The 25,000-nt window shown below is 37.0% G+C and overlaps 1 protein-coding gene across 1 annotated transcript in view; it reads left to right on the top strand.

Annotated features, from left to right (window-relative positions):
- The window catches only part of LOC131940166 (uncharacterized), a 31,854-nt gene extending 16,195 nt beyond the window's left edge, over positions 1–15,659 (top strand). Inside the window, exons 4-10 of the mRNA XM_059298790.1 lie at positions 5,957–6,097; positions 6,349–6,440; positions 11,219–11,420; positions 11,521–11,631; positions 13,429–13,520; positions 14,963–15,146; positions 15,540–15,659. Coding sequence (XP_059154773.1) covers positions 5,957–6,097; positions 6,349–6,440; positions 11,219–11,420; positions 11,521–11,631; positions 13,429–13,520; positions 14,963–15,146; positions 15,540–15,659 — 942 coding nt within the window. The remainder of the gene's footprint in view (positions 1–5,956; positions 6,098–6,348; positions 6,441–11,218; positions 11,421–11,520; positions 11,632–13,428; positions 13,521–14,962; positions 15,147–15,539) is intronic.
- Positions 15,660–25,000: the final 9,341 nt, after the last annotated feature.

Below are 25,000 nucleotides of genomic sequence, written 5' to 3'. Positions count from 1 at the left end.
ACAGTTAATACCATTCACGTTTGACTTTTGGACTGAAGCAGAATGAACTTATCCTCCCTACAAACATAAATAAAAACATTTGGCTTTAAGGTGCCCAGGTCATTAACTTCTGCTACAGTGAAATTGTAAATATGTAACTGTCTATTGTAATGAGCAATCTGGTCCTGGACTTTAGGCAGCACCGGATTTTGAAATATGGTCAAAACAGAGAAAATTTAGTCTTTTATGTTTTTCATTACAAGATCATAAATTGTGTATATTTTGTTTATATTGTTGTCTTTTTGCATAATTCTATCTTATGTTTCGTGGCGTGTTTTTGTTGTCAGTGAATTAGGGACTATTTGTTGACGTGTAGCGTGCGAGGTGTGTGGATGTTAGTTCCGGGCAGGTGTTTTGAAGTCACCTTTGAAAGCCGAGGGGATGAGGAGGGCGTCTTTTTTCAGAGCCTAGACTATCCGAGGCATAAAAAGTCAGCACTGTCCTATCCATTTGTTTTACCTTGTAGTTTTATTTCTACAAAGCCTGGTAAGATAGTTGCTCTTTTTATTTTTCTATTTTTATGAAGCTTTTTGGTCATGGGCTAACTCTTTCTGTCCATGTATTATATTTACTTTTTGTCACCATTGTTTTGCCAGACCACGTGAGCCAGCCAGATTTTCGTATAAAGTCTATTTTTTTTATTCTGATGTTTGTTTAATATATAGGCGTATGCCTGTCACCTACTGTGGGTGAATAATTCATGGCATTGGTTTTGATTAATTATGTTAAGCCAGGGATGAGGTTTATTTATACTTGACACGCAGTTATGGTTCACTTCTGGCTGTAGGTTAGGTGGTATATGTTATTTTTATTAGTTGTATCCAGGGATAAGGCTAATTGATGCTTGACCCACAGTTATGGTTCATTCATTGGGGAGATCTTTGTTGACCCCAGGGCAATGTTTTGTTTATTCCGGTCGTCATAGATGTGCATGGAAGTTAATAGTATGTATTCTATCTTACGTTAGCCTTATGATGCGGCTTATAACTAATTGTGTCTTTTGAGCTAGCAGTTTAATGCTCATTGTCGTGGTAATTACTTTTCAGGTGATTTTTTTAGTTTGTCTTGTGTAGACTACTTGTCAGATTTAAATCTTGTCTTCCTTTATTGGAAGGTTTAATTTAGACTCTATTTTACATTTTATATTATTTTCGTGTATTTGTTCTTTTTTTCATGAAAGTAGTCCGATTAGGTGTTTTGTTTAGTCTAATTGTTTTTTCTGATTTTGTTTTGTCTAGGGTAGGGTATAACCACCGTGGGTTTTACCACGGTTGCACTGACCGAACAGTTTATTTAGATAAGCCTAGATAAGTAATTAGTAGTTATCCCATCACCCCCCCCCCCCCCCAGCAGGGTTTACATATGTGTTAAATTTTTTCACCTGCAAAGTTTAAATGCATTTCAATCGATTATTAACTTTTGGCTATAATTTGCAAATGCAAATACAAATATAAAAATAAATACAAATCTTGTATTGGGTTGGAAACTTAAGAGCAAGTCTTCAAATTTGTTGTTTGTTTTTACATATAGCCTGTGAGAAAACCAAGTATTAAGTAGAAAAATTATTAGTCTCCGGACTTGAAGTCGTTAAAGCTATTTTCATATATTAACCACAAAATGGAGGGGTGTTGTCCCTGGGTTATTTGTCACGGGGGAGGGGGGTGTCCAGAGGGTTTATTTTACCTGGTGGTTTTGTCCAGGGGCTTATGTCGGCGGGGGGGGGGGTTATATCAGAGTATTTTATGTCCATAGAGTTTAAGTCAGGACATTGCTTGAACATGAAATAATTACGCACAAAGCTAATGAGATATGGTGGCCAGACTAGGGCCAAACATTTTTATTTAGTCTATTTTAGAAATATACTGGTTATGTTACCTTTTGACCCGACCCCTGTACAGTAATGTTATTATCTCCTGTCTGTCAGCCATATCTTTAGCCTACTTTACCAACTACTGCATTCTATGTTAGTATTTAATCAATATTCTATTAGTTTAACTAACACCACCATCTGATATTGCCTTGTTCACACCACAATACTTGCATAGGCCCCACCCATTAATTTAATTTTGCCAAAATCGGCATTTATTTGAGTCCAGTGATTCCACACACCTTACGCTTCACTCTTTATCCAAATTTGCCTCACCCCAACCCCCACGAAAATACAATTACTTATTTCATCTAACAAATTACAGCTTGAAGATCCCAAAAAAACAAAATCGATAACTGATTAAGCTTGGAGCTTTTCAAACACTAGTCGTATTATCATGGGCGTTTTAAAATGATATAAATAAATAAAAACAAAAAATGAAAAGTGATGTCAATGAACTTTCATTAGATAGATTTAGACATGATATCAACATACGTTTGATATAAACGGGGTAGAGGCAAAAAAATCTCTAATTATATTTGTAACATTTTTTTGGTAAATAGTTTTTTGTGCATAGTTTTTTTGTACGTACATTAATAGTGGTTTTGTTATACTTTGCAATGATAAGGGGTTAAATTACTAATTAGGATATATATATATATATATATATATATATATATATATATATATATATATATATATATATATATATATATATATATATATATATATATATATATATATATAGGCGGGGCTAAAAACATTTTCTCGGGGGATACTATCAGGACAAGAACATGAGACAAATACTTTCAATAACATCAACATGTTTTTCCTAAACAGGGAGGTGCAAAATGTCTAGATTTGTCGAAGTGTCTATTTCGATTGTATGCGCCTTTACAATACTTCTTCTAAACTCTATCCCTTAAAATCTAATAACAACTGAGGTCACATGTTTGGAGCTTGAACGACTTAACTGCATATCATCCGATTTCTATGGGGGGGGGGGGGGTATTGCTTTGATATATGAGCGAATTTGACGAACTAACAATGTTGAATTAAACTCGTACCTCGATGTATCACTGTATGTATGTGTGTGTTTATATGTGTATGTCCACTGAAGAGGTTTAGATTGAGCCCTTTGTTTCTTACAAACTTTAAAAGATTACTTGAAGTAAATTTGTGAACTTGTGTATGTGTGTAAGTGTCAGAAAAATAATATATGTTGGTAGTAATTGTTAGACACTTTCTCAGACAGTTACTGTAATGCAGGGGTTCCCAACCTTTATTTACTCCAGAGCACATTCTAAAATATCGGTAGGGTGGCGGGCACCACCTATTTTAAATCGACAAATTCCTCCCAGAGGCGTAGCGACCCTTCCCGTCACCCGGGGACAAAACTTTCGATTTGCACCCCCCCCCCTCCCCTCACATTTTCGATTTGCACCCCCCACCCCTCAAACTTTCGATTTCCATCCCCTTCAACCTTTCAATAATGTTTATGAAAAAAATTCTGTCTCTGTCAAACAGTGAGAGGCGGGCACATACGAATCGTTCGGCGGGCGCCATGGCGCCCGCGGGCACGGGGTTGGGAACCCCTGCTTTAATGGTTCATTATATTTTATTCTTCACTTGATAATATCTGCCTCATTCTTGTCTTCTTAATATCTACCTCTTAGTTTTTGTCTCGATGGTATCTAAAGCAAGTACCTCTCTCAATGGTATCTAACGCAAATACCAATCTGTCCTTCGGTCTGTAAGTACGTCAGTCCGTCGGTCCGTCCGTCCGTCCGTCCGTCAGTCCGTCAGTCTTTCTGTCTTTCTGTCTTTCTGTCTTTCTGTCTTTCTGTCTTTCTGTCTCTATCTTTCTGTCTTTCTGTCTTTCTGTCTTTCTGTCTTTCTTTCTGTCTGTCTGTCTGTCTGTCTGTCTGTCTGTCTGTCTGTCTTTTTTCCGTTTGCGCTTTTTTCCGTTTGCGCTTTTTTCCGTTTGCGTTTTTTTCCGTGTGCGCTTTTTTCTGTTTGCGCTTTTTTCCGTTTGCGCTTTTTTCTCTTTGCGCTTTTTTCCGTTTGCGCTTTTTTCTGTTTGCGCTTTTTTCTCTTTGCGCTTTTTTCCGTTTGCGCTTTTTTCTCTTTGCGCTTTTTTCTCTTTGTGCTTTTTTCTCTTTGCGCTTTTTTCCGTGTGCGCTTTTTTCCGTTGCGCTTTTTGTTTTGCGCTTTTTTCCGTTGCGCTTTTTTCCGTTGCGGTTCTTTCCGGCCACCCTCTATTTGCCATTACCAATATTTTTTTGTTTGACCTAATCTGGTGTGTTTATGTTGTTTATAGTGACTCAGTGTATAATGAAGATATGAAAACCATATGTAGCTTTTAGGAGAAAACATGATGATAGAAATGTGGAGACATGTACCCAACAGAAATTCCCAGATTAATTAGGATGTTGTTGACCATTAAAATCATATGAAGTTTATATGAAGTTTATATTGTTAGGTGGAAGAGTATGTTGGATTATTGGTGTGCTGTGATTTATCAGGGTATTTTTGTGCGAATAAATGTTGAGATATAACAAATCCATCGATTTGATGACTTGGATGAAAGTAGAGACTAAAGAATTAACGTTTTTGACTATGCAAGCTAGGGAGTTGTGGCTAGGTAATGGGTGTGTGAGGTTCTCAGTGTGATGGGTATATTATAGACAATTGTATCCGGAATAGAGAAGACCAGTATTTAAATAAAGACTTGATAAAGAAAATAATGGCCATCTTGTCGAGTGATCATAGCCTGTGTTGTCGTTACGTGTAACAGCTGATAATGATAGTGGCTTGCTTTACATGGTAGTCGATCAAGTCTAGTTAAATTTTCTCACTGCCCTAACACCCCACTTCCCCCGCCGGCCTCCACTTGACATTACTAATTTCATCCAACAGCTTTAAGATCTAAACAAAATCAATAACTTATTAAGGTTTGGAACATTTCGAACAACAGCCGATTTATCATAGGCGTTGTAAAATGTAAAATCTCCAAACATTTGCTAAATAAAAAAATTTGTATTAGAGCAACAGTTTCTTCCCCAGTCTACCAAATTATGTGTTTTCCAGAGGAGCAAAAGGTTGCAGCTACAAATCTCCCGATTCTTATTTCATTAAATATTTGTCAACAAAATAAGAACATGATTACCTACAAATAACACAGTATAACTCTTCTAAAATGTTTCCACAAATTGTGTAACATTTGTTAATAGTAGATTTCGATCTAAATACATTTGAGAATAAAAAAATAAATAAAAAATGAAACTAATGAATATTTATATATACAACTAATAGATAGAGAAGCTGAGAGAAATAGGTTTGAATGAAACGCCTATGTTAAAAACACGGAGTCACGTGATATCAAGACGGTAGTGTTTTGCTGGCCAATCAGACATGAACACGTGAAGATGTTCATTTATAACTGTGGGTTGTAAATGTTCAAGAATCCCTGTGGTAGTTGCGGTATTATTTCTTCATATATTGCTGTGCTCGTTGATATTTGATTCTACTTTGTAGTAATTTACAATCGGATAAACAATTGAGCAGTGGGAAAGAGGAACACGGTAGGTCTTAATTTTATACTGCGGGGTAATTTTTTTAATTTGTCTCTTTTAGCCGAGCTGTTTGTTCTAATTTGTCAGGAGAAAATGCTTTTCTTCAGAAAAAACACACCGAAGTTTTTTTGGGAAGCAAAAGATTTATAGATTTAAAAATGTAGACTTACATCTTGATAAGTGCTGCAGTGTGACCAAGTTTCCTTTCCGGCCACGACGGTTATGGAGCAAGTGAAGTAGTTGGCCTGTTTCTTTGATTCGGTATACGACGAGATAATGTGGTCAGCACTATGCCCTAACTATGTGGTCTTGCGGACGGTCTACTGATTTGAACACGGATTCGAACTCAATACTTTCGAGTAAACAGTCTATCACTCTTTCGCTAGACCACACCGTTCCAGTGTGACTAAATCTCGACACATAGAATATTATACTGAATTTTCAAAAATTAAGTTTAGGGTATTATTTATTTCAGAAAATGGATATCCTGAAGTTAACATCATATTTACTGCCGCTTTTTCTGAGAAGCTTCTTACAGGAAGCTACAGGGGAAAATATCTCCAGCAGTTATCCAGAATCTTTTCATACTCGTCAGAGTTCTTCAGGCAACAGATTGGTAATACATTTTTTACGGTGGCAAGTATAATAATACACAATCAAAACATCCAGATTGATGAAAGTGCAATCCCTCATTCTATTCATTAAGAATATACAAGAACGTTTAGGAAAGATTACTTTTTAATTCATTTTTTTAAACTTATTTCTTTTAAGTAATTATTATTTTCATTTGAAAATATACATTTTAAAAATTCTCAACAACATGTAGCCTATTTATGCCTAATGAAAAACCATTATATTTTTTTGCAGAGGAAAACATCCTACACTTATAACATTCTGTCGACAACCTGGGTCAAAACAGCCTATATTATAAATGGCTTCATCCCTTTAGCTGCTGTAAGGTAAGTTGTAAACAAAAGCTTTGAAGCTTTGAATCAAAATGTAGGTAAATGCAGATAACAACTAATAAGAAAAGTATGTAATGTATTTGTACTTATGTACGCACTTATAGCGTTATATACGTATGAACGTATGCTCTTTTGTACGTATCGTATGTATATACGATAGTTCGTTTTTACATGTTTATGTAGACTATGTATTAATAAGGATTTTGGTATAATAGTCGTATAGATTTTTAATATTTAAATAAAAACGATCAACAATTACCATCTAACATGTTGGCCCGGGCTTGACCCAGAAAAGTTGACACTTAGTGGATGTAGATTAAAATGTACGAATTAGAAATTCGACCTTTGTATGTCTATGCGCCAGGTGGAGTCGGACATGAAGTGCCATCCCCATTAAAATTATTTAAAATAGGGAATAATTTGCCGGAAAATTTAGAGGAGTTCTTTTCAGATATTTTTTTAATGAAAATAAAGATCTAGTAATTAGTAATTAAAGATTTTAAAAATGTAACTAGAAAACAATATTATTCAATATGTGGGTATTCAAATATAACGACACGAGGAGGGGGGGTGGGGTGGAGGGTTAGGTGAGGTTTGCCTGTCGTCCCTCGTGGGACATAGACCGCTGACAAGAGCTGTCCAGGTGACTCTGTCCTGGGCTAGTCTCTCCAATTGTCCACAAGTGTATCCAATCTTCTTGGTGTCTTCTTCCTAATCACGTCTTCAGGTCTTTCTCGGTCTGCCTCTCCTCATCCTGCTCTGTGGATTCCAGGTGAGGGCCTGTCTTGTTATGCTGGATACAGGCTTCCTGTGTGTGTGGCCAATCCATTTCCATTTTCTCTGGAGGATCTCTACTTCAGCTGGCAGTTGATTTGTCCATTGCCATAGAATATCATTTCGGGTGGTTTTAGGCAAGCGAATCCTCAGGATCTTTCTGAGGCATGCGTTTATCTTGCATTTGCTGGTGTGTGTGAGAAAGAATGGCCAGGCAGTCAGCAAAGTCCAGGTCATCCAGCTGGCTCCGCAGTGTCAATTGTATACCGTTTCTCGTATACTCTTTTGACCTAGTCATAATCCAGTCTTTGGCCAGCAGGAACAGGAATGGTGAAAGTAGCGAACCCTGTCTTACTCCCGCAAGACACTTGCCCAAATGCCGATTGCCCGACGGCCGATTTCCCGAATAGACACTTGTCCGAATGCGACAAATGCCGGAATGGACACTTGCCCGAAGGCCGTTTGCCCGAAAAATGTTAATATTATATATTAACAAATAATCATTCATAATCAAATTAAATTTGAAATTTTTATAAGCAATACATGGTTATCTTAGCAAAAAGAAAAGAATAAAATAATGTTATATTTTACCACCCAGATATTCTTAATTAATTAGTATTTGCTATATAAAAAGTGTACAAACATATTTTAATTCCTGTCTATGAAACAACACAAAAAATACCATTTTCGCTTATCTCAGGATTTTAAAATGAATTTTGCTTTCTTTATTAAGTAATCGCTTCAGCATATTGTCTAAACAAGGTGCATTAAATGGAGATCAAACATAATGGACTATCTTTTGTTTGTAAATTCTCCACCTAGACCGAGCCTCGTTCTTTTTTAAATGATAACCACACATGTTAAACAAAATAAAAAGAATGAAACAAACGCGCCTCCATTCAATGTTGCGAGACGCCGCGTCGCCTACACCATGCCATAAACGCCATCTAACCACCGCAACATGTTGGTTAAACAAGGTGTTGAAAACGTTTATGAAAAGAATATAGAGTCACTGCCAATAACATCACGTTATATTAGTTTAAGAAAAAAGATTTTTTACAGCAATGTCTCAGTTTTCAAAAAATAAAAGCTAATTTTTTAAAAATATGAACAAATTTATTTTTATGCTTAGAATTGTGTTTATTATCAATATTTCAAACTTGAATTGATTAAGAATGTCTGTTTGGTAATATTATTTATTTTCTAATATTAACATTTTTCGGGCAAACGGCCTTCGGGCAAGTGGCTTTCGGGCATTTGTCGCATTCAGGCAAGTGTCCACTCGAGCATTTGTCGCATTCGGGCAAGCGTCCATTCGGGCATTTGTCGCATTCGGGCAAATGTACATTCGAGCATTTTTCGCATTCGGGCAAGTGTCCATTCGGGCATTTGTCGCATTCGGGCAAGTGTCCATTCGGGAAATCGGCTTTCGGGCAAACGGCATTCGGGCAAGTGTCTATCGGGAAAATGTCCGGCTCCCACTGGAAAGGCCTCCGAAATCTGTTGGTCATGCACTACTCTATATTTCAGACCTTCATATGAAGAAACAATAATGTTGACTATTTTCTGTGGCACCCCGTAGTGTCTCAACAATATCTACATGAACTGTCTTTCCAGGCTATCAAAGGCCTTCTCGTAGTCTATGAAATCAATATAGAGAAATGAGTTCCACTCCTGGGTCTGTTCAATTATGAAGCGCAGGGTAGCAATTTGATCTACGCGTGACCTTTCTTCCTAAAGCCCGCCTGTTGATCTCGAAGCTGGGGGTCTATCCCTTCCTTTATTCTGTTTAATAATATTCTGTTGAAGACTTTGCCTGGGACGGACAAAAGTGTTATCCCTCTATAGTTAGAGCATGCACTAAGATCGCCTTTTTTTAGTTTTATGAATAGTCCCTCCTTCTACTCCTCTGGTATTCCCAGATTTCATTGAAGAGTGTGTGAAGTAGAGTGGTGCTAGTTTCTGTATCTGCTGTCACTATTTCCGCCGGTATGCTATCTATTCCTGGAGGCTTCCAATTTTTCAGCTACTTTATAGCGTTATGTATCTCTACTTTTAAAGGTGCGTTGCAGTCTATAGGGAGATCACTTTCAGCTGGTGGTATATCTTGCGTGCACTCAGATGTTGATATTTAGTAGTTCTTCAAAATGTTCTGCCCATCTCCTCCTCTATCCTTCATCATCAGGTATTATCTTTCCATCTTTGGTCTTCACTGGCCTCTCTGGCTTACTGTACTTTCTTTTTAATTGTTTTGTACATGTCCCTAATATTACCATGGTACAGAGCTTCTTCCGCTTCACTTGAAAGCAGTTATAAATAACTCCGGTTGTCTTTCTTTATACATTTCTTGACACATTTGATTGTTTCAGTGTATTGTTCCAGTGCTTTCTTTTAATTTAGCAGCTCGTCTACGACTGTTGTTTAATGTTGCCTTCTTTCTTTTTCTCTCTTTAATAATTTGAAATCCCTTCCCTAGTTTGCCATTTGATATGTCTTAGCACTTCGTCACATGTTGATGTAAATATGTTTTTAGTTTTTTTCCCATTTTTCCTCAGTTGTCTCTTCCTCTGTTAGATCTTGTAGGACCTGAAACTTGATTGAAATATGGATCTTAAATTCATTTAGTTTAGAGGAGTCCTTAAGTAGGCTAGTGTTATACCTGTATTTTCTTTTGTTTTCAAACATGTTTTTCTCCAGCTTGAGTTTTGCTTTAGCAACAAGTAGTTGATGGTCTGAAGCAACATCAGCTCCTCTCTTGACACGTACATCTTGAAGTGATCTCTTGAACGTTATTATGATACATGTATGGTCTATCTGGTTTTCTCTAGACAGGTCGCTGTTAACCAAATAGCTTTATGTATCCTTTTGATATGAAAGAGACTACCTCCTATTACTAAATTACTTGTGGCACACAAGTTAGCAAATCTTTCTTCGTTTTCGTTCATCTCATCTAAGCCCTGCTGTCCCATACATTCTTCATATCCTCTGTTGTCGCTTCCAATCTTAGCATTAAAGTCGCCAATGAGTATAAGGATGTTTCTTCTAGGGCGGTTCTGGTTAAGGGTAATTAGCTGTTGTAGAAATCATCTTTGTCCTCTTATTTGCTGTCATATTTTGGGACGTATGCCTGTATTATGTCCATGTTCATTTTAGTTTTAAAGGTAGGTGTTATGATCCGCGGGCAGTGTGTCTCCCATCCAACGAGAGCCCTTTGTGCTTAGTTTAACAACATGAATGCGACTCCTTGAGTATGTGGTGAATTTTCATCCTCGTGGCCTGAGAACAGCAGTAGCTCTCCTGTTATTAGTCTCTTTTGTCCCACCTTGACTCGCTGATACCCAGGATACCTATTTTATAGCGTCTCATTTCTACTGCTACGGGTTGCTTTTCTAGCTTCATACATTTTGCGACATTCCAAGCTCCAATATTGATGGTGGACCTGGTGGAAATAATGGTGGTCGACCTGGTAGTTTTCAATACATATTGGCTTTCACCACCCGGTTTCATAAATTTTCTTCCCCAAGTCCGAGCTGTCTGTATTTCTCTTTGTCTTCGTTTCTGTAGCGAGTTGTTTTTCACGATATAAGGTTGCTGAACTTAGGCTCAACCTGCAACCTGGAGCTTTCATCTGACCCTTACCCGAGCAGACCTTCCCAGCATGGTTGAACCTACCAGGAGTTAACACTCACGCTGGTATAGCTCTTGGGGTCGTCGGGGTACACTAGCTGCCAAGCCACGGCACAGCCCTAGCACCAGATGACAGGGGGTGGAGGGGGGAGGTTCATAACTAGTCGACTTTTGTGTATGCTTATGACTAGGTTATGCGGTTCTAAAAAAATGATATTTTTTAATGTTGTAAACGAATGCCAGTTGTTTGAAATATCAAGTAAGTAGTGAGGATTAGATGTAACAGAGGTGGGTGAATAAAAATTGTGTAATTTTTGTATAAAAATTAAATCAACAACCATTGTCTTTATTTTGATGTTATCAACGCTCAGGTTTAAAATTGAACTGTGTCCGGAATCTGATTGTTTCCCAGTCATAGCATTTCAATTCAGCGTCCGTATGAATACAAATCTTGTGGTAAGGAATCATAAGACTGATGGTAAATGGGCCAGTGAAGAAACATATGGAGGTATGCCCTTCAGAAGAAATGCCAATTTCAATGTAACAATTCAACTTACTCATACAGAATATGAGGTTAGTATACACAATTATTTACTGGGCGAATTATTTAACACTATATTACTACCGTATGAAAGAGAATATATTCGAATTTTTAAACTTTTAAACTTCACAGGTGTATGTTAACCGTGTTTTTTTCTGCAAGTATCTCTATGCATTCCAACCTGAAAATGTTAATTTCATCAAAGTTCATGGTGATGTTCAACTAAAAAGAATAGCTGCTAGTGTAAGTTGAAATTTACCTGCAATTTTACAAGTTTTTTTTTAAACTTCCTTCCTGTCTGTCGACAGTCTTTATGTCGTTGTGGATTGAAACGCTCGATTGAAATTTCGGGCAATTCTAACTGACAGACTCGTTTCAAAGTTGGCAAAAATTATTAACAGCGGCCAATTATATCTTTGTTTCCGTTAGAGATTTTTAAAAGCTGGTGAAAAATTTAGATTTCTCAAACACTTTTCAACGTTTATTCATTGCAATAGCTCATACTCAATTTTTAATACAAATTTTTACGTACATTTAAGTACAAAAATTAAAGGGTGGTGCTACATAAATATCAATATTTTCTAAAGTTGTGTACTAAACTTAATGTACAAACATAGTTTTGTAGAGAGTATAATGCTGCTGAATGCACCTGGAATGTTTCAGTCTTGTATGACAAAGGGTTCCAAATCCTTAGCGATTAGAATGTTGAATTTTGAGTCAAAATGCAAAGTTGAGAAAACGTGAAAAGAGGGGCGGAAAAAGGCACAATGCGTTTCCTCTTATAGAAAAAAGAAAAAAAAATGTCTTGTTATGTGTGGAAGAACCAGTTGACTAATAAAATATGTGTTGATTTATGTTGTAAGTTTTAGACAGATTTTTATGTAAGCAGAAAATACGTATACAACACGTAATGAATTAACGACTATTAAATATTACACATCTTATCCATCAAGTGTTATTCTCAGAACAGCTATCAACAAACCGGTTTAAGTTTTGTTTGTTAGCCGGTCTTCTCACTTCAATACAGTGTCTATCCCTACTTAAATTGTAGCTTACTCAATTGTATTGCTTTTTAATAATAGCCTACTACACAATCCAGGGGACAACGCTTGAGGCTAGACACGCCCCCCCCCCCCATCCCACACCTCCCCACCGCTGGACGGTGTGTGAAAATCCAATGAGACATAAATTACGTATGGTTATTCAACCGTGAAAACCACAACCTTGTTTCAGTACAATGAATGCTTATCAGCTATCCCATCTAGTTTTTACTTTAGTTGCTAGCAAACCCTACACGGACTGAAGGGCATACACATTAACACATTTGTCGTTTACAGTCCGATGTAAAGTCTGATGAACGCGTTCAAGCCTATCTTAACATGATGTAACAAGATTATAAGCTGGTCGTTGGTTGAATAGCGGGAAGGGGTGAGGGGGGGGGGGGGGGGGTGAAGGGGATGGACTTAGTACATTCTTCACACGACACTGACTGACATGACGCATTGTTTCAGCTTAGTATAAAGCGTACCAAAGAGTATTTAACAGTGTTCCAATGACAATCAACAATACACTTCTTGGCAAAGTTTCAATTATTAACCTAAATTTTGTTGTATAATTAAAAAAAACAAATAGAAGAGTATATGCAAATGAAGTAAAAAAAAACGAAGACAGGCGATTGCTTCGTTTATCTAGAAACAAGATGGCTGCCTAGTACGGTGAGTGGAAAAAAAGTCACATGAAAAAAAACACCGAAAAAAGTCAGATTTTGCTAGGAAAAAAAAAGGCGGACGGAAGGACGGACGGACGGACGGACGGACGGACGGACGGACGGACGGACGGATGGACGGATGGACGGATGGATGGATGGATGGATGGAAGGATATAATATATATTTACCAATAATATAGGTGGACCCGAAATATTTTTTGCGTATTGGGGGGGGTTCTATTTCCGCCACTGCTTCTATTTTAATATATTACGTCACGCTACGCCTCGCCATGCTACGCTACGCCACTCCACGATATTTGATTTCATTTCCAGGTTGACTTTAAAAATCTGTATCTACGCAGAACCATTGCAGTTGGTGATTGGGTGCGATTTGAAATGACACCGAAAAGTGGGATTGATCCTATGTAAGTATTTTTCATTGTTATTTTCGTTTGTTCAATTCATTATGAAATTTTCTATATGGTAGATGGATCGGATGCATGAAAGCTGCAAGGTGCTGACGGTTTTCGTTTAATAAATATCTCAGTTTTTCCGATATCGGTTGAAAATAAAATTAAAATGTATCGTTCCTTTGGAGAGTACAGGATGTTTAGCCAATGTGATCAGTTTACTAAGGGATGGCGTGGTCAAATGGTAGAGCATACGACTTCTAACCTGACATTCACGAGTTTACATTCCGTTTCGTGTTAGTAGAACGTCCCTGAGGCCACTCAGCTCTGATGAGAACCTGACTCGCGCTAGGAAAAGTAAAGACAAAGTGCTGACAAAACTGTACTACTCTATTTCACATGTCACCTGTCGGGTTGGACAGGGTACATTACTAACTTTAGTATCAAACTACTATTGCGCATTCTGCAAGGTTTTGTAGACGACGGTGTGTTTACAATCAAAGAGTCGATTCCTGAGAAACAACGCTTACAATCAGACTCAAGTAACTTGTTAATGTTTAAGTGGTCAGTGTTTCTGTCATACATTTCTCTCAGAAAGGCACTTAAAGCTTTCGGGGTGGGGGTAAAAAATGTGAACACATTTCATAGAGGCGGACACTGGTTAGAAAATAAATGTCTTTATAAATAAATTCTCTGCTCCGTCTGAATGAGAATAAAAGTTTGTCATGGGGGCACACACTTCTCACTAAAAGATGCCCTACTGTAAGTGTTAGAACTACTGTGCAGGAAAACCCGCATAATAATATGTGTGTTTTACGTCTTGTTATTCGTTTGGTAAATATAAATGAAGCGGTGATTATTCTACAGCCACTAACTCATGAAGAACAATAATTTTTAAATAGAAAAACACTACTCGAAATGTATTATGAAATATAAGTAATGGAATAAACTACTTCTTTCTTTTTTTTTCTAATAGCAAGATTTTTGGGAGGTGAGGTAAAACACATTCAAATAGCCGAATAGAGTGACCACTAGCATTTATTTAATAATAAGATGCCCATTCTTTTTCTTTTTAAAAATCCACTGAGGTTGCAATTACACTAATTAAAAATGTTTAATACGTAGAAAATACCTCCTTTGATAATAATCGTATATAGCGGAGAAAAATAACATTATTTTCAATAGTCGAATATTGCACAAAGTACACACATTAAAGTAGTATCATCAAAAATTGGGACATAAAACGTTTTCAAGCCGTCCAAGAGATTGAATTTGAGAATTATTACGTAGAGATAGACGGACAGGATTGTAAAACTAATTTCTTCCAATTATAATAAAATCTGAAAAAAATTGTTAAAATCTAGATTTTATTTTTCGTATGATCACAAATTTTTATTTCATTTTTCGAAAACAAAACTTTCACTTTTAACGAGAACTTAATGTTGAAAAAATTTCAGGTTCTTCGAAATATGTAACCTAACAGGTAATGAATATAAGTGTTTTGCTTCAATTTGGGGACCAAGACAAAAAAACTTTACGTTTTACTGTAGTTACTGTGATGAAATTCCGCTTGATATGTTCCATGGAGATCAAGAAATGTTTATCATTGAAATAGAATTTTTATCTGATGGAGTAATAAAGGTCAGTAATTTTAGAGATCTTACAGATTGTCGTTTATGCTACAGTCTTTCTTTAGTTTTTAGGCATTCACGAGGAAAAATAAAAGGAGATCTATCATATAAAGGATATAACTTACGAGCCAACCCGCTATTTAGTGGCTGGTGAAGACTTCCTGAATAAAATAATTGTCCAAATGAGGTGGGTGGGTACACACTGTTGCTCATTCCTGAAGAGCCAGGGAGGGGCGGGAGGAGGATTAGAGAGTTGTCGTGTATGTAGTGTCCCGCATGGTCGGGCGAATAGAGAGTTATAGAATATTCAATGTTTGGCAATCGAAAAACATACTTTTCATGTGAAGATATATGACTTATTTTAGTTGATCGAATTTTAATTCATTCTTTACTAACATTTCAGATTTATAATGATAAAAGGTACCTTAAAACGGTCACGTTGGAATTGAAACACGAAATAGGACTAGCCAATATAATAAACCTCGATTCTCATAACCGTATGGAGTGCTTTCGTATTCCATAACAATGCATGGATGCATGGATGCATGAATGCATGAATGCATGAATGCATGAATGCCTGAATGCATCCATCCATCCATCCATCCATCCATCCATCCATCCATCCATCCATCCATCCATCCATCCATCCATCCATCCATCCATCCATCCATCCATCCATCCATCCATCCATCCATCCATCCATCCATCCATCCATCCATCCATCCATCCATCCATCCATCCATCCATCCATCCATCCATCCATCCATCCATCCATCCATCCATCCATCCATCCATCCATCCATCCATCCATCCATCCATCCATCCATCCATCCATCCATCCATCCATCCATCCATCCATCCATCCATCCATCCATCCATCCATCCATCCATCCATCCATCCATCCATCCATCCATCCATCCATCCATCCATCCATCCATCCATCCATCCATCCATCCATCCATCCATCCATCCATCCATCCATCCATCCATCCATCCATCCATCCATCCATCCATCCATCCATCCATCCATCCATCCATCCATCCATCCATCCATCCATCCATCCATCCATCCATCCATCCATCCATCCATCCATCCATCCATCCATCCATCCATCCATCCATCCATCCATCCATCCATCCATCCATCCATCCATCCATCCATCCATCCATCCATCCATCCATCCATCCATCCATTCATCCATTCATCCATTCATCCATCCATCCATCCATCTACACAACACTAATGACTTAATCCTTTGTAGGCAGTGTTTTTCCAGACTTTTTTCTGCGGGGATGCACTTGAAATTTTCGGGGGGTGGGGGGGGGGGGGGGTCGGACAACACTTTTCGGGGCGGACGGGGGGCGGACACTGTCAAAAGTATATATTTTCGATATAACTTCCATTTCGTTCAGGGGGGGGGGGGTCGCACGCCCTTAAAAAAATATAAATAAAATGAAAGTTTGAAAATGATACACAATAAGTAATTGGAAGCCTTTTATTTGGAGACGGACGTTTTCCCGAAAGAAGCCCGAATGCCGTAAGCCCGAATGATTTCGTGCATTTATCGCATTCGTGCAAGTGTCCTTTCGGGCTAGTGTCTTGGACAAATTCCTGAAAGACACTTTCGTTTTGACCAGTAACTTCTCAAAGAAGTATAACAAAATTATAATATATAGTCTAAGCACTATAATTCACGTGTAACAGGTACCAATGTCTAGTAAAGCCAATGTTCAGCTGCTTTTTTTTGTTGGGGGGAGGGGGGCCGGGGGAAGGGGAAAATGTCCGTTTGGGTGGTATTTGACAAGGGGTGGGACATTTCTGCCCTAGTTTTATCTTTTAGCTCTTTGAGTTAGAGACAGAGGCGTCGCGAGGGGAGGGGGGGGGGGCTGACTGCTCCGCGTGACACCGTTTAGGGGTGACACCATGGCAAAAAAAATGCAAAATATATAGAAGAAAAATGCTTTTTCCAGTTCAATTAATAATAACTAATAGTGAATCCACTTGTATTGATATTGACTATAGCTAACCATCTTTACTATTAACTGTGCACACTTTAAAGCTATCATCCTTCGGGGAAGGGGGGGGGGGGGTGACACCAACAAAAGAATCTAGAGAGGAATAAAGACTTGTTGAATATTTTGACTAACAGGTATAACAGTCAACTACAGTAGAGCGGGTGACACCGAAATCTAATGACTTACGATAAAAACGATGTTTTTTCCACAAGAATTTACGCCATTAGGAAAAATGGGAAATGGATTTCACCATTTGCAACTATATGTATAGGCCTATGTAGACCTTTATATATATATATATATATATATATATATATATATATATATATATATATATATATATATATATATATATATATATATATATATATATTTAACAGGTATTTTCGGGGAGGGGGGGGGGGGGTAACTCGCGGCAACGCCGCTAGTTAGAGATGGGAAGTGATCTTATGGTTTTACTAGTAAGAGCATATTTTTATATTTCTCTTTTAGAAATTTTGTTTCTTCGATATTTATTTCTGTGCTTTTTCTAGGGTTCGAATTATTGATTTTGATTAAGCATATTTTCTAATGTTTCAACGTTTTTTGTTGTTTTTTCAACTTAGTGTTTCCTAAATTTATTTAAAGGGTATGATTTTTTTTCCTCTCATTTCGTGATTCTTAATCAATATTCAGTATTTTATCTGTTTATTAAAATTGTAATATTCTTTTGACTGCAATATTTTATTGCCATCTTTAGGGGTTTATTTGATATAGCTGGTGCAGGTTGTTTTTTTTAGGATGCAGTTGTTTGTCCGTCATGAAGATTTCGTTAAATATACAAATTTTTGTAAATATTCTTTTGTTTGGATTATGGATTTTCATTTAAAAAATATGATTTGGAAAATATTGAATTAGTGTTTTTAATTTGTTCTGTATTTGTCATACTTCGAGATCCTCAATAGAAGAAAATTCCAATCAAACTGAGATTAAGGTTTAGATTTATAAATTACTAAATTATAAATAACTTGAGGTATCAATCTCAAATTTTAGGACACAACTTTCTTTTATATTGCATAATAAAGGATTTTTAGTTCTCATAATTTATACTTATCAATTGTGATCATAACCTTATACACAAACACACATAGTAGGTACAGACACAGAAAGATGAAGAAGCGAATACAGCTAGAGCTAGAGATACAGGTAAAGGTACACGTTCACATACGCATGCACATAAACTTGCATATGCGCATGCACTTAAGAATGCACATATGAATACCCACACCTATGCACATACGCTTACGAATATACATAGCCTATGCACTCATACACACATAAATATACACACACAAATGTGGCTTGCTATCTGGGAAAATGAAAAATGGTTTTACTGGAAAGGATTTTCCTCCTTATTTAATAACAATTGCTTTGTTTAAAAAAATGTATGTAGTTTAGATCAGCTGAACCTAACACAATTCCTTCCTTTATTAATGATGAACCTTTAATTTTCCTGAATTATTATTGGAAGAGGTTTTTTCGGGGTCTTAATCGGATTATTATTTGAAATAAAATACATCTAAGTCCTCCTCTGCTAATCTCACTGTGCGTTGATCTTTGTTAGTGTTCAGGTATTCTTCTTGTGAGTAAATCACTTCTTTCTTTCTTTTTTTATTTATTTTCCAAGACACCAAAAACACTGTGAAGCTAACATACATACACAGAGACAGACAAAAAGAAGCAAAGCCTCTGCCTGGGAACAAAAGCATCAACGTGTTTACCCCAGGTGGAGCTTTTGTCACTAGCAACTGTGATGCCATCAGAATGATTCCGATAGTTTTATTCTGCCCACCACAAGCATCTCTTCAAGAAAACCTGGGAAGATGAACAAATCCCAGGGAGTGGAAGAAGGGACTACTCATAAATCTTCCAAAGAAAAGCGATCTTAGTGCATGCTCTAACTATAGAGGGATAACTCTTTTGTCCATCCCAGGCAAAGTCTTCAACAGAATATTATTATACAGAATGAAGGAAGTGATAGACCCCCCCCCCCCCCCAGCTTCGAGATCAACAGGTGGGCTTTAGGAAGGAAAGGTCATGCGTAGACCAAATTGCTACCCTGCGCATCAACATTGAACAGACCCAAGAGTGGAACTCATCTATCTATATTAATTTCATAGATTATGAGAAGGCCTTTGATAGCCTGGATAGACAGTCAATGTGGAAATTGTTGAGACACTATGGAGTGCCAGAGAAAATAGTCAACATTATGTCTTCAAATGTAGGTCTTAAATGTAGAGTAGTGCTTGGCCAACAGACTTCGGAGAACTTCCCAGTACGGACTGAGTAAGGCAGAGTTGTCTACTTTCACAATTCCTGTTCCTGCTGGCCATAGAATGGATTATGAACATATCAACAGAGAAAAGCAAAACTGTATACAGTGGACGCCGAGAAGCCGGCTGGATGACCTGAAACTTTGCTGACGACCTGGCCCTTCTTTCTAACACACAACAGCAAATTCAAGATCAAACCAACAGTGTTACTGTATATGCCTGGGCCTGAACATCCACAGAGGGAAAAGTAAAGTTCTCAAAATAAATGCCTCATGCAGAACCCCTATAACATTGGCAGAAGACGTCTTAGAAGTAGTGGATAGATTCACTTACATTGGAAGTATTGTTGATGAGCATGGTGGGAACAGAAGCAGACACAATTCCTGTTCCTGCTGGCCATAGAATGGATTATGAACATATCAACAGAGAAAAGCAAAACTGTATACAGTGGACGCCGAGAAGCCGGCTGGATGACCTGAAACTTTGCTGACGACCTGGCCCTTCTTTCTAACACACAACAGCAAATTCAAGATCAAACCAACAGTGTTACTGTATATGCCTGGGCCTGAACATCCACAGAGGGAAAAGTAAAGTTCTCAAAATAAATGCCTCATGCAGAACCCCTATAACATTGGCAGAAGACGTCTTAGAAGTAGTGGATAGATTCACTTACATTGGAAGTATTGTTGATGAGCATGGTGGGAACAGAAGCAGACATAAAAATGAGGACAGGGAAGGCTTTCAACCAACAAAAAAATGTTTGGGGTTCTGGAAATTAATTTAACCCTTGGAATAAAAATTCAGATCTTCAACACAATAGTAAAAAAAGGTTTCACTCTATGGAACTGAGTGATGGAGAATAACTGCTATAAATAAGAAGAAAATACAATCATTTATAAACTCATGCCTCAACATGGTCCTGCAAATTCGCTGGCCTAAAACCATCAGAAACAAATCATCTGCCAGCTGAAGAAGAGATCCTCCAGAGATAATGGAAATGGATTGGCGACACACTCAGGAAGCCTGTATCCAGCATAACAAGACAGGCCCTCATCTGAAATCCACAGGTCAGGAGAAGGAGAGGCAGACCAAGAAAGATATGGAGACGTGACCTGGAGGAAGACACTAAGAAGATTTGATACACCTTGGGACAGTTGGATAGATTAGCACAGGACAGAGACGCCTATAAAGCTCTTGGCAGCAGCCTATGTCCCAGGAGGGGCGACAAGCAAACCTAACCTATCACCACAGGGGTCGGCGTGGTTGAATCGGTAAAGCTCATGGTTGCTTAACCAAAACGTCTCGAGTTCGAACCCTCGGTCAGATAAGGCTCGTTAGCTGGGGACAGCCACTCTTCTATAAAAGAGAACTCCAAAATCAAACAACTGCTGCCTTGTAGTTTGTTCTTGGTCGGACAAAGGCTATGGAAGCAAATCCAAAAAAAGCAGGCTGAAATCGGAGTCAATGGCCTTAATGTCGCATAACCATTTGACACGTATCCTTAATTGTGTTGGAGGGGATCGCTTCCAACACTAAAATTATGAACGGAAAAGAAGAAGAAGAACCACAAACATCAGACACGAGGCGTACACAATCAATACCATTCTTTTTTACTTTTGAAGAGCATAAAATACAGCAGTGGAACAGTTTGAACTGATCCTCCCTCCAAACATAAATAAAAACATCTGGCTTTACGGTTCCCACTTCTATAACTTCTACTACAGTGAAATTATAAATATATAACTGTCTATTGTAGTAGGCAATCTGGTCTAGAACTTTAGACAGCATCTTTATCCTTAATTATTTTTTTCACTCGTGAGATCATAAAATGCATTTGCCATCGTCTTGTGCACACTTAATGCAGTTATTAAATTTTATAGACTGCGTATTTGGTGGATCCAACTCTAGCTTTGATTCCTAGAAGGAACAAAGGTCTGATTTTGGGTTAAACAAAACCAGGTCTAAAGTCTCTTTTAAATATAATTCTGAAGAATTCGAAGGTCACAATGTTTTTTTTCGGTATTGCATGACAGAAACATTTTCCACAACTGCTTCACAGAAGTGAATGTAGAAGGCAAGTTGATCTTTTTTTGGACTTGAGTCCTTTTAAACAAGTATGTACAGCAGTTCTTTTGGGACTACACTAAATGTCCTTTTGATCACCACCTCATTTATACTTTGACACTCCTCCACGTAGCTTTATGTTACTATTAATGCTTTAACACGAGAGCGTCCAATAATCAGCACGTTTAATCAAATGTTCTTACAGACTCGTTTCTGTCTCCTTCATGGCAAATAATGATGTCTCACATGTCTTCTGTTGGCGTTTACTTGTTTTATTGCTTTCGATTTAGTTTTTTCGGTTGAGGCCACAATGAACTTAGTAATGAAATTGTCCTGGTCAGCTTTTTTGGTGTAGCTGTTGAACAATGCGTTGAATATTGCCATGTTCCTGTTTGAGCTCTACACATTTGAAGTTTACTTTCCTTGTGTGTGTCTGTGTCTGAAGTCAGCTCTCACGGCTGGTTTGTGTGATAGTTACTGGAAGGTAGAAAAACAATATCAAAGGGTAGATCAACATTTTCTTAATTATTTACATGTGCAATAAAAACCACTCTTGACCCCCCCCCCCCCCTCACCTTCTTTTAAACCTCTATATAAAATTTTAATCCCCTTGTAGGTAAATTGGATTACTGTTCATAGATCTCAGCACATTTTGTCATTTAGAACATTTATCGTCTGCTAACAGGGAGGAGAACTACGGAACAACTACCCCTGCCTAACCCTAAAAATTTCTCAATTATACAACCATCCTATGTCATTTATAGCACATATGGCTAATTAGTGGAAAACACACAGGCAGATTATTCTGTATCATTATTATATTAAACCACAAGCTGGTGTGTACCAATGTGTAAAACATGGTAATTTAATAATTTAAACTAAGTCCTTGAAAGAATAAAGTGACAAAGAAAATTATTTAGGCAGAGTACTAATCATAGTTTTTATTAAAGGCCTTTAAAATGTTTCACTTTCTACGTGTCTACACTCCATACATTCATCATTCATATTTTATTATTCCAGAGCAGCCAAATTAAATTATAAAAGATGATGATTGTAAAATGGGAAGTAACTTTATTAATCTAGATCTAGCATTCTAGATCTAGGTTCTAGGTGTGGCAGATATACTGACTGTTAGCTTAGTGTACTTAAGTAATAAGTAACTGTACTGTTATCTCACTAGTTTGACAAACACTAAATTACAGTGATGAACAATCTCAACATTGTAACACAAACAGGTTCTGAGCAAGAACTATTTTTACTAACAGTTACACAGTGGTAAGGAGTAGATTATTAATTATATTGAAAAGTATAAGATGGTTTACCTCTGAATTTGAATCTGTTTTCTTTTGAAAGCTTTGATAGGTGATCCTATTAGCATTTTCACAAATTACAACAAAACTCGCATCTAGTTCTTGAAAGAGTGAATAATTAACAAGAAAAGATGTGTTTAATCAATCTAAATTGTGATTGGCTCTGTCCAGCAACTTAAAAACCGCTGTCGTTGGCTCGTTACTTATTTAGGATTGAAAGTTAGCAGGAAACTTAGCAGATTTTGGAAGAGTATCGTATTTTTAACAAGCGAAAGTAGCTATCTTTGTAAAAAAAATTTGTCATAACAAAAAACTGTGGGTCGTCATTTATTAGAAGAACAAATAGGAATAACATAATTTTTGCAAACAAATCGACTGAGCAGTTTTAAATTGGAGTCCTCTAATTACGTCTTACTTAACTAATGTCATTAATGAATAAACAATGCATCATGGTAAAAAATATAATTGATTAAAGATATAACTTTATCGAGACAACAGCTTACTGAGCCAGCCCATTTTGGTTTGCCCGCCGTGATTTTGAATAAGAAGAAGTCTAGCAGACGACACATTTCTGCCAAACGGTGATACGCCGCACAACGCTCCTTAAAAACTATCCCATCATAATAGTCATTGCATCGTAGGTATTTTATTTAAAAACAAAAGCTTTGTTTCAATAATTATTTTTTAGGCTACCGATGAATTCTGATACATTAAATTGGTATCAAATTAAAGGTAAATCAATGTAGCTTTTTATTGTTTAAGTAATCTTAGGCGTCACCCTAGTATAAGCTTATAAACAGAGTCCATGCGTCTCTGTGACAGCTGAATGGGTTTTGTCAGCACAAACTCGAACCACCCCTACATTGAATGACACGATACATTAGAGTTGGGTGCAAGTATTTCCGGGTATTTTTTGTCCATTGTGTTTATGACCGGACACCGTTTGAACATAAAAAAAATACGCACAAGGCTAATGAGATATAGAGGCCAGACTAGGGCCTAACTTGTTTAATTAGTCTATTTTAGAAATATACAGTCCATGTTATCTTTTGACCCGACCAATGTATGGTAATGTTATTATCTCCTGTCTGTTAACCATACCCTTAGCCTACTTTAGCAACTACTGCAATCTATCTTAGTCTTTAATCAATATTCTTTTAGTTTAACTATTAGAATTCTAGTAACTATGAACAACCTCTAATATTGCCTAGTTCACCACCACACTACTTACATATGCCCCACCCATTATATTAATTTATTCTCAAATTTGCATTTACTTGAGTCCAGTGTTTCCACACACCTTACGGTTCTCTCTTTATCTAAATAGAAACGGAACATTCACGAATTGCCTCAATCTCACCCCCCACCCCAATCCCAACGAAAATACATAAACACTTCTGATTACTTTTTTCACTCAACAAATGACAGCTTGAAGATCTCAAAAAACAAAATCGATAACTTGTTAAGTTTGGAGCTTTTCGAACAAAAGTCGTATTATCAGGGGCGTTTTAAAACAATATAAATAAATAAAACAAAAAAAATGAAAAATTATGACAATGAACATTCATTAGATACGTAAAATCAATACCATGCCGCTAGACGTCAAAATGCATGCAGTTGGGGGCAGGGGGGGGAGGGATCTAAGGTGACAAAAAAACAATGCCTTTTTGCTTTAAATTAATATATTAATATATAATATATACATATATATATATATATATATATATATATATATATCTAATATATAAAGCTCAATTCTGTAACGCATATGTTTGTTTGTCGCTGGTTATCGATGGATTTAAGTGTTAGAAAATTATCGTGCGCGTTGGTCTAAATTTATGATTTAAAAAATTACTATTAAAAGTGTTGGGAAATAATTTTCATTTTTCAAATTATAGTAATAATTGTCGGCATGTTCATTAAACACAAGTTTTAAAAAAATATCATCTTTTACAAAAATTCTAATTATGTCTTTATTTAGTCCTATAGCGCTTACTTCCCTTTGATAAATTAGGCAAAACACAATTACTTCCCTTTACAAAACCATTGCATTAGTTGAAAAGCATTTACTTTTTAATTACTTTGTTTTGGTGTTGGGAAAAAAAATAATTACATAATTAGCGGGGATTGATCAAGTGCAAATGTTGTAGGTATTTTACGG

The sequence above is a fragment of the Physella acuta genome, unplaced genomic scaffold (assembly GCF_028476545.2).
Source record: "Physella acuta isolate Inbredline_101_S28 unplaced genomic scaffold, ASM2847654v3 ptg000310l, whole genome shotgun sequence".
Classification (NCBI taxonomy): domain Eukaryota; kingdom Metazoa; phylum Mollusca; class Gastropoda; family Physidae; genus Physella; species Physella acuta.
Note: the sequence above shows the minus strand (reverse complement) of the source record. Positions and strands in the feature narration are given on the sequence as shown.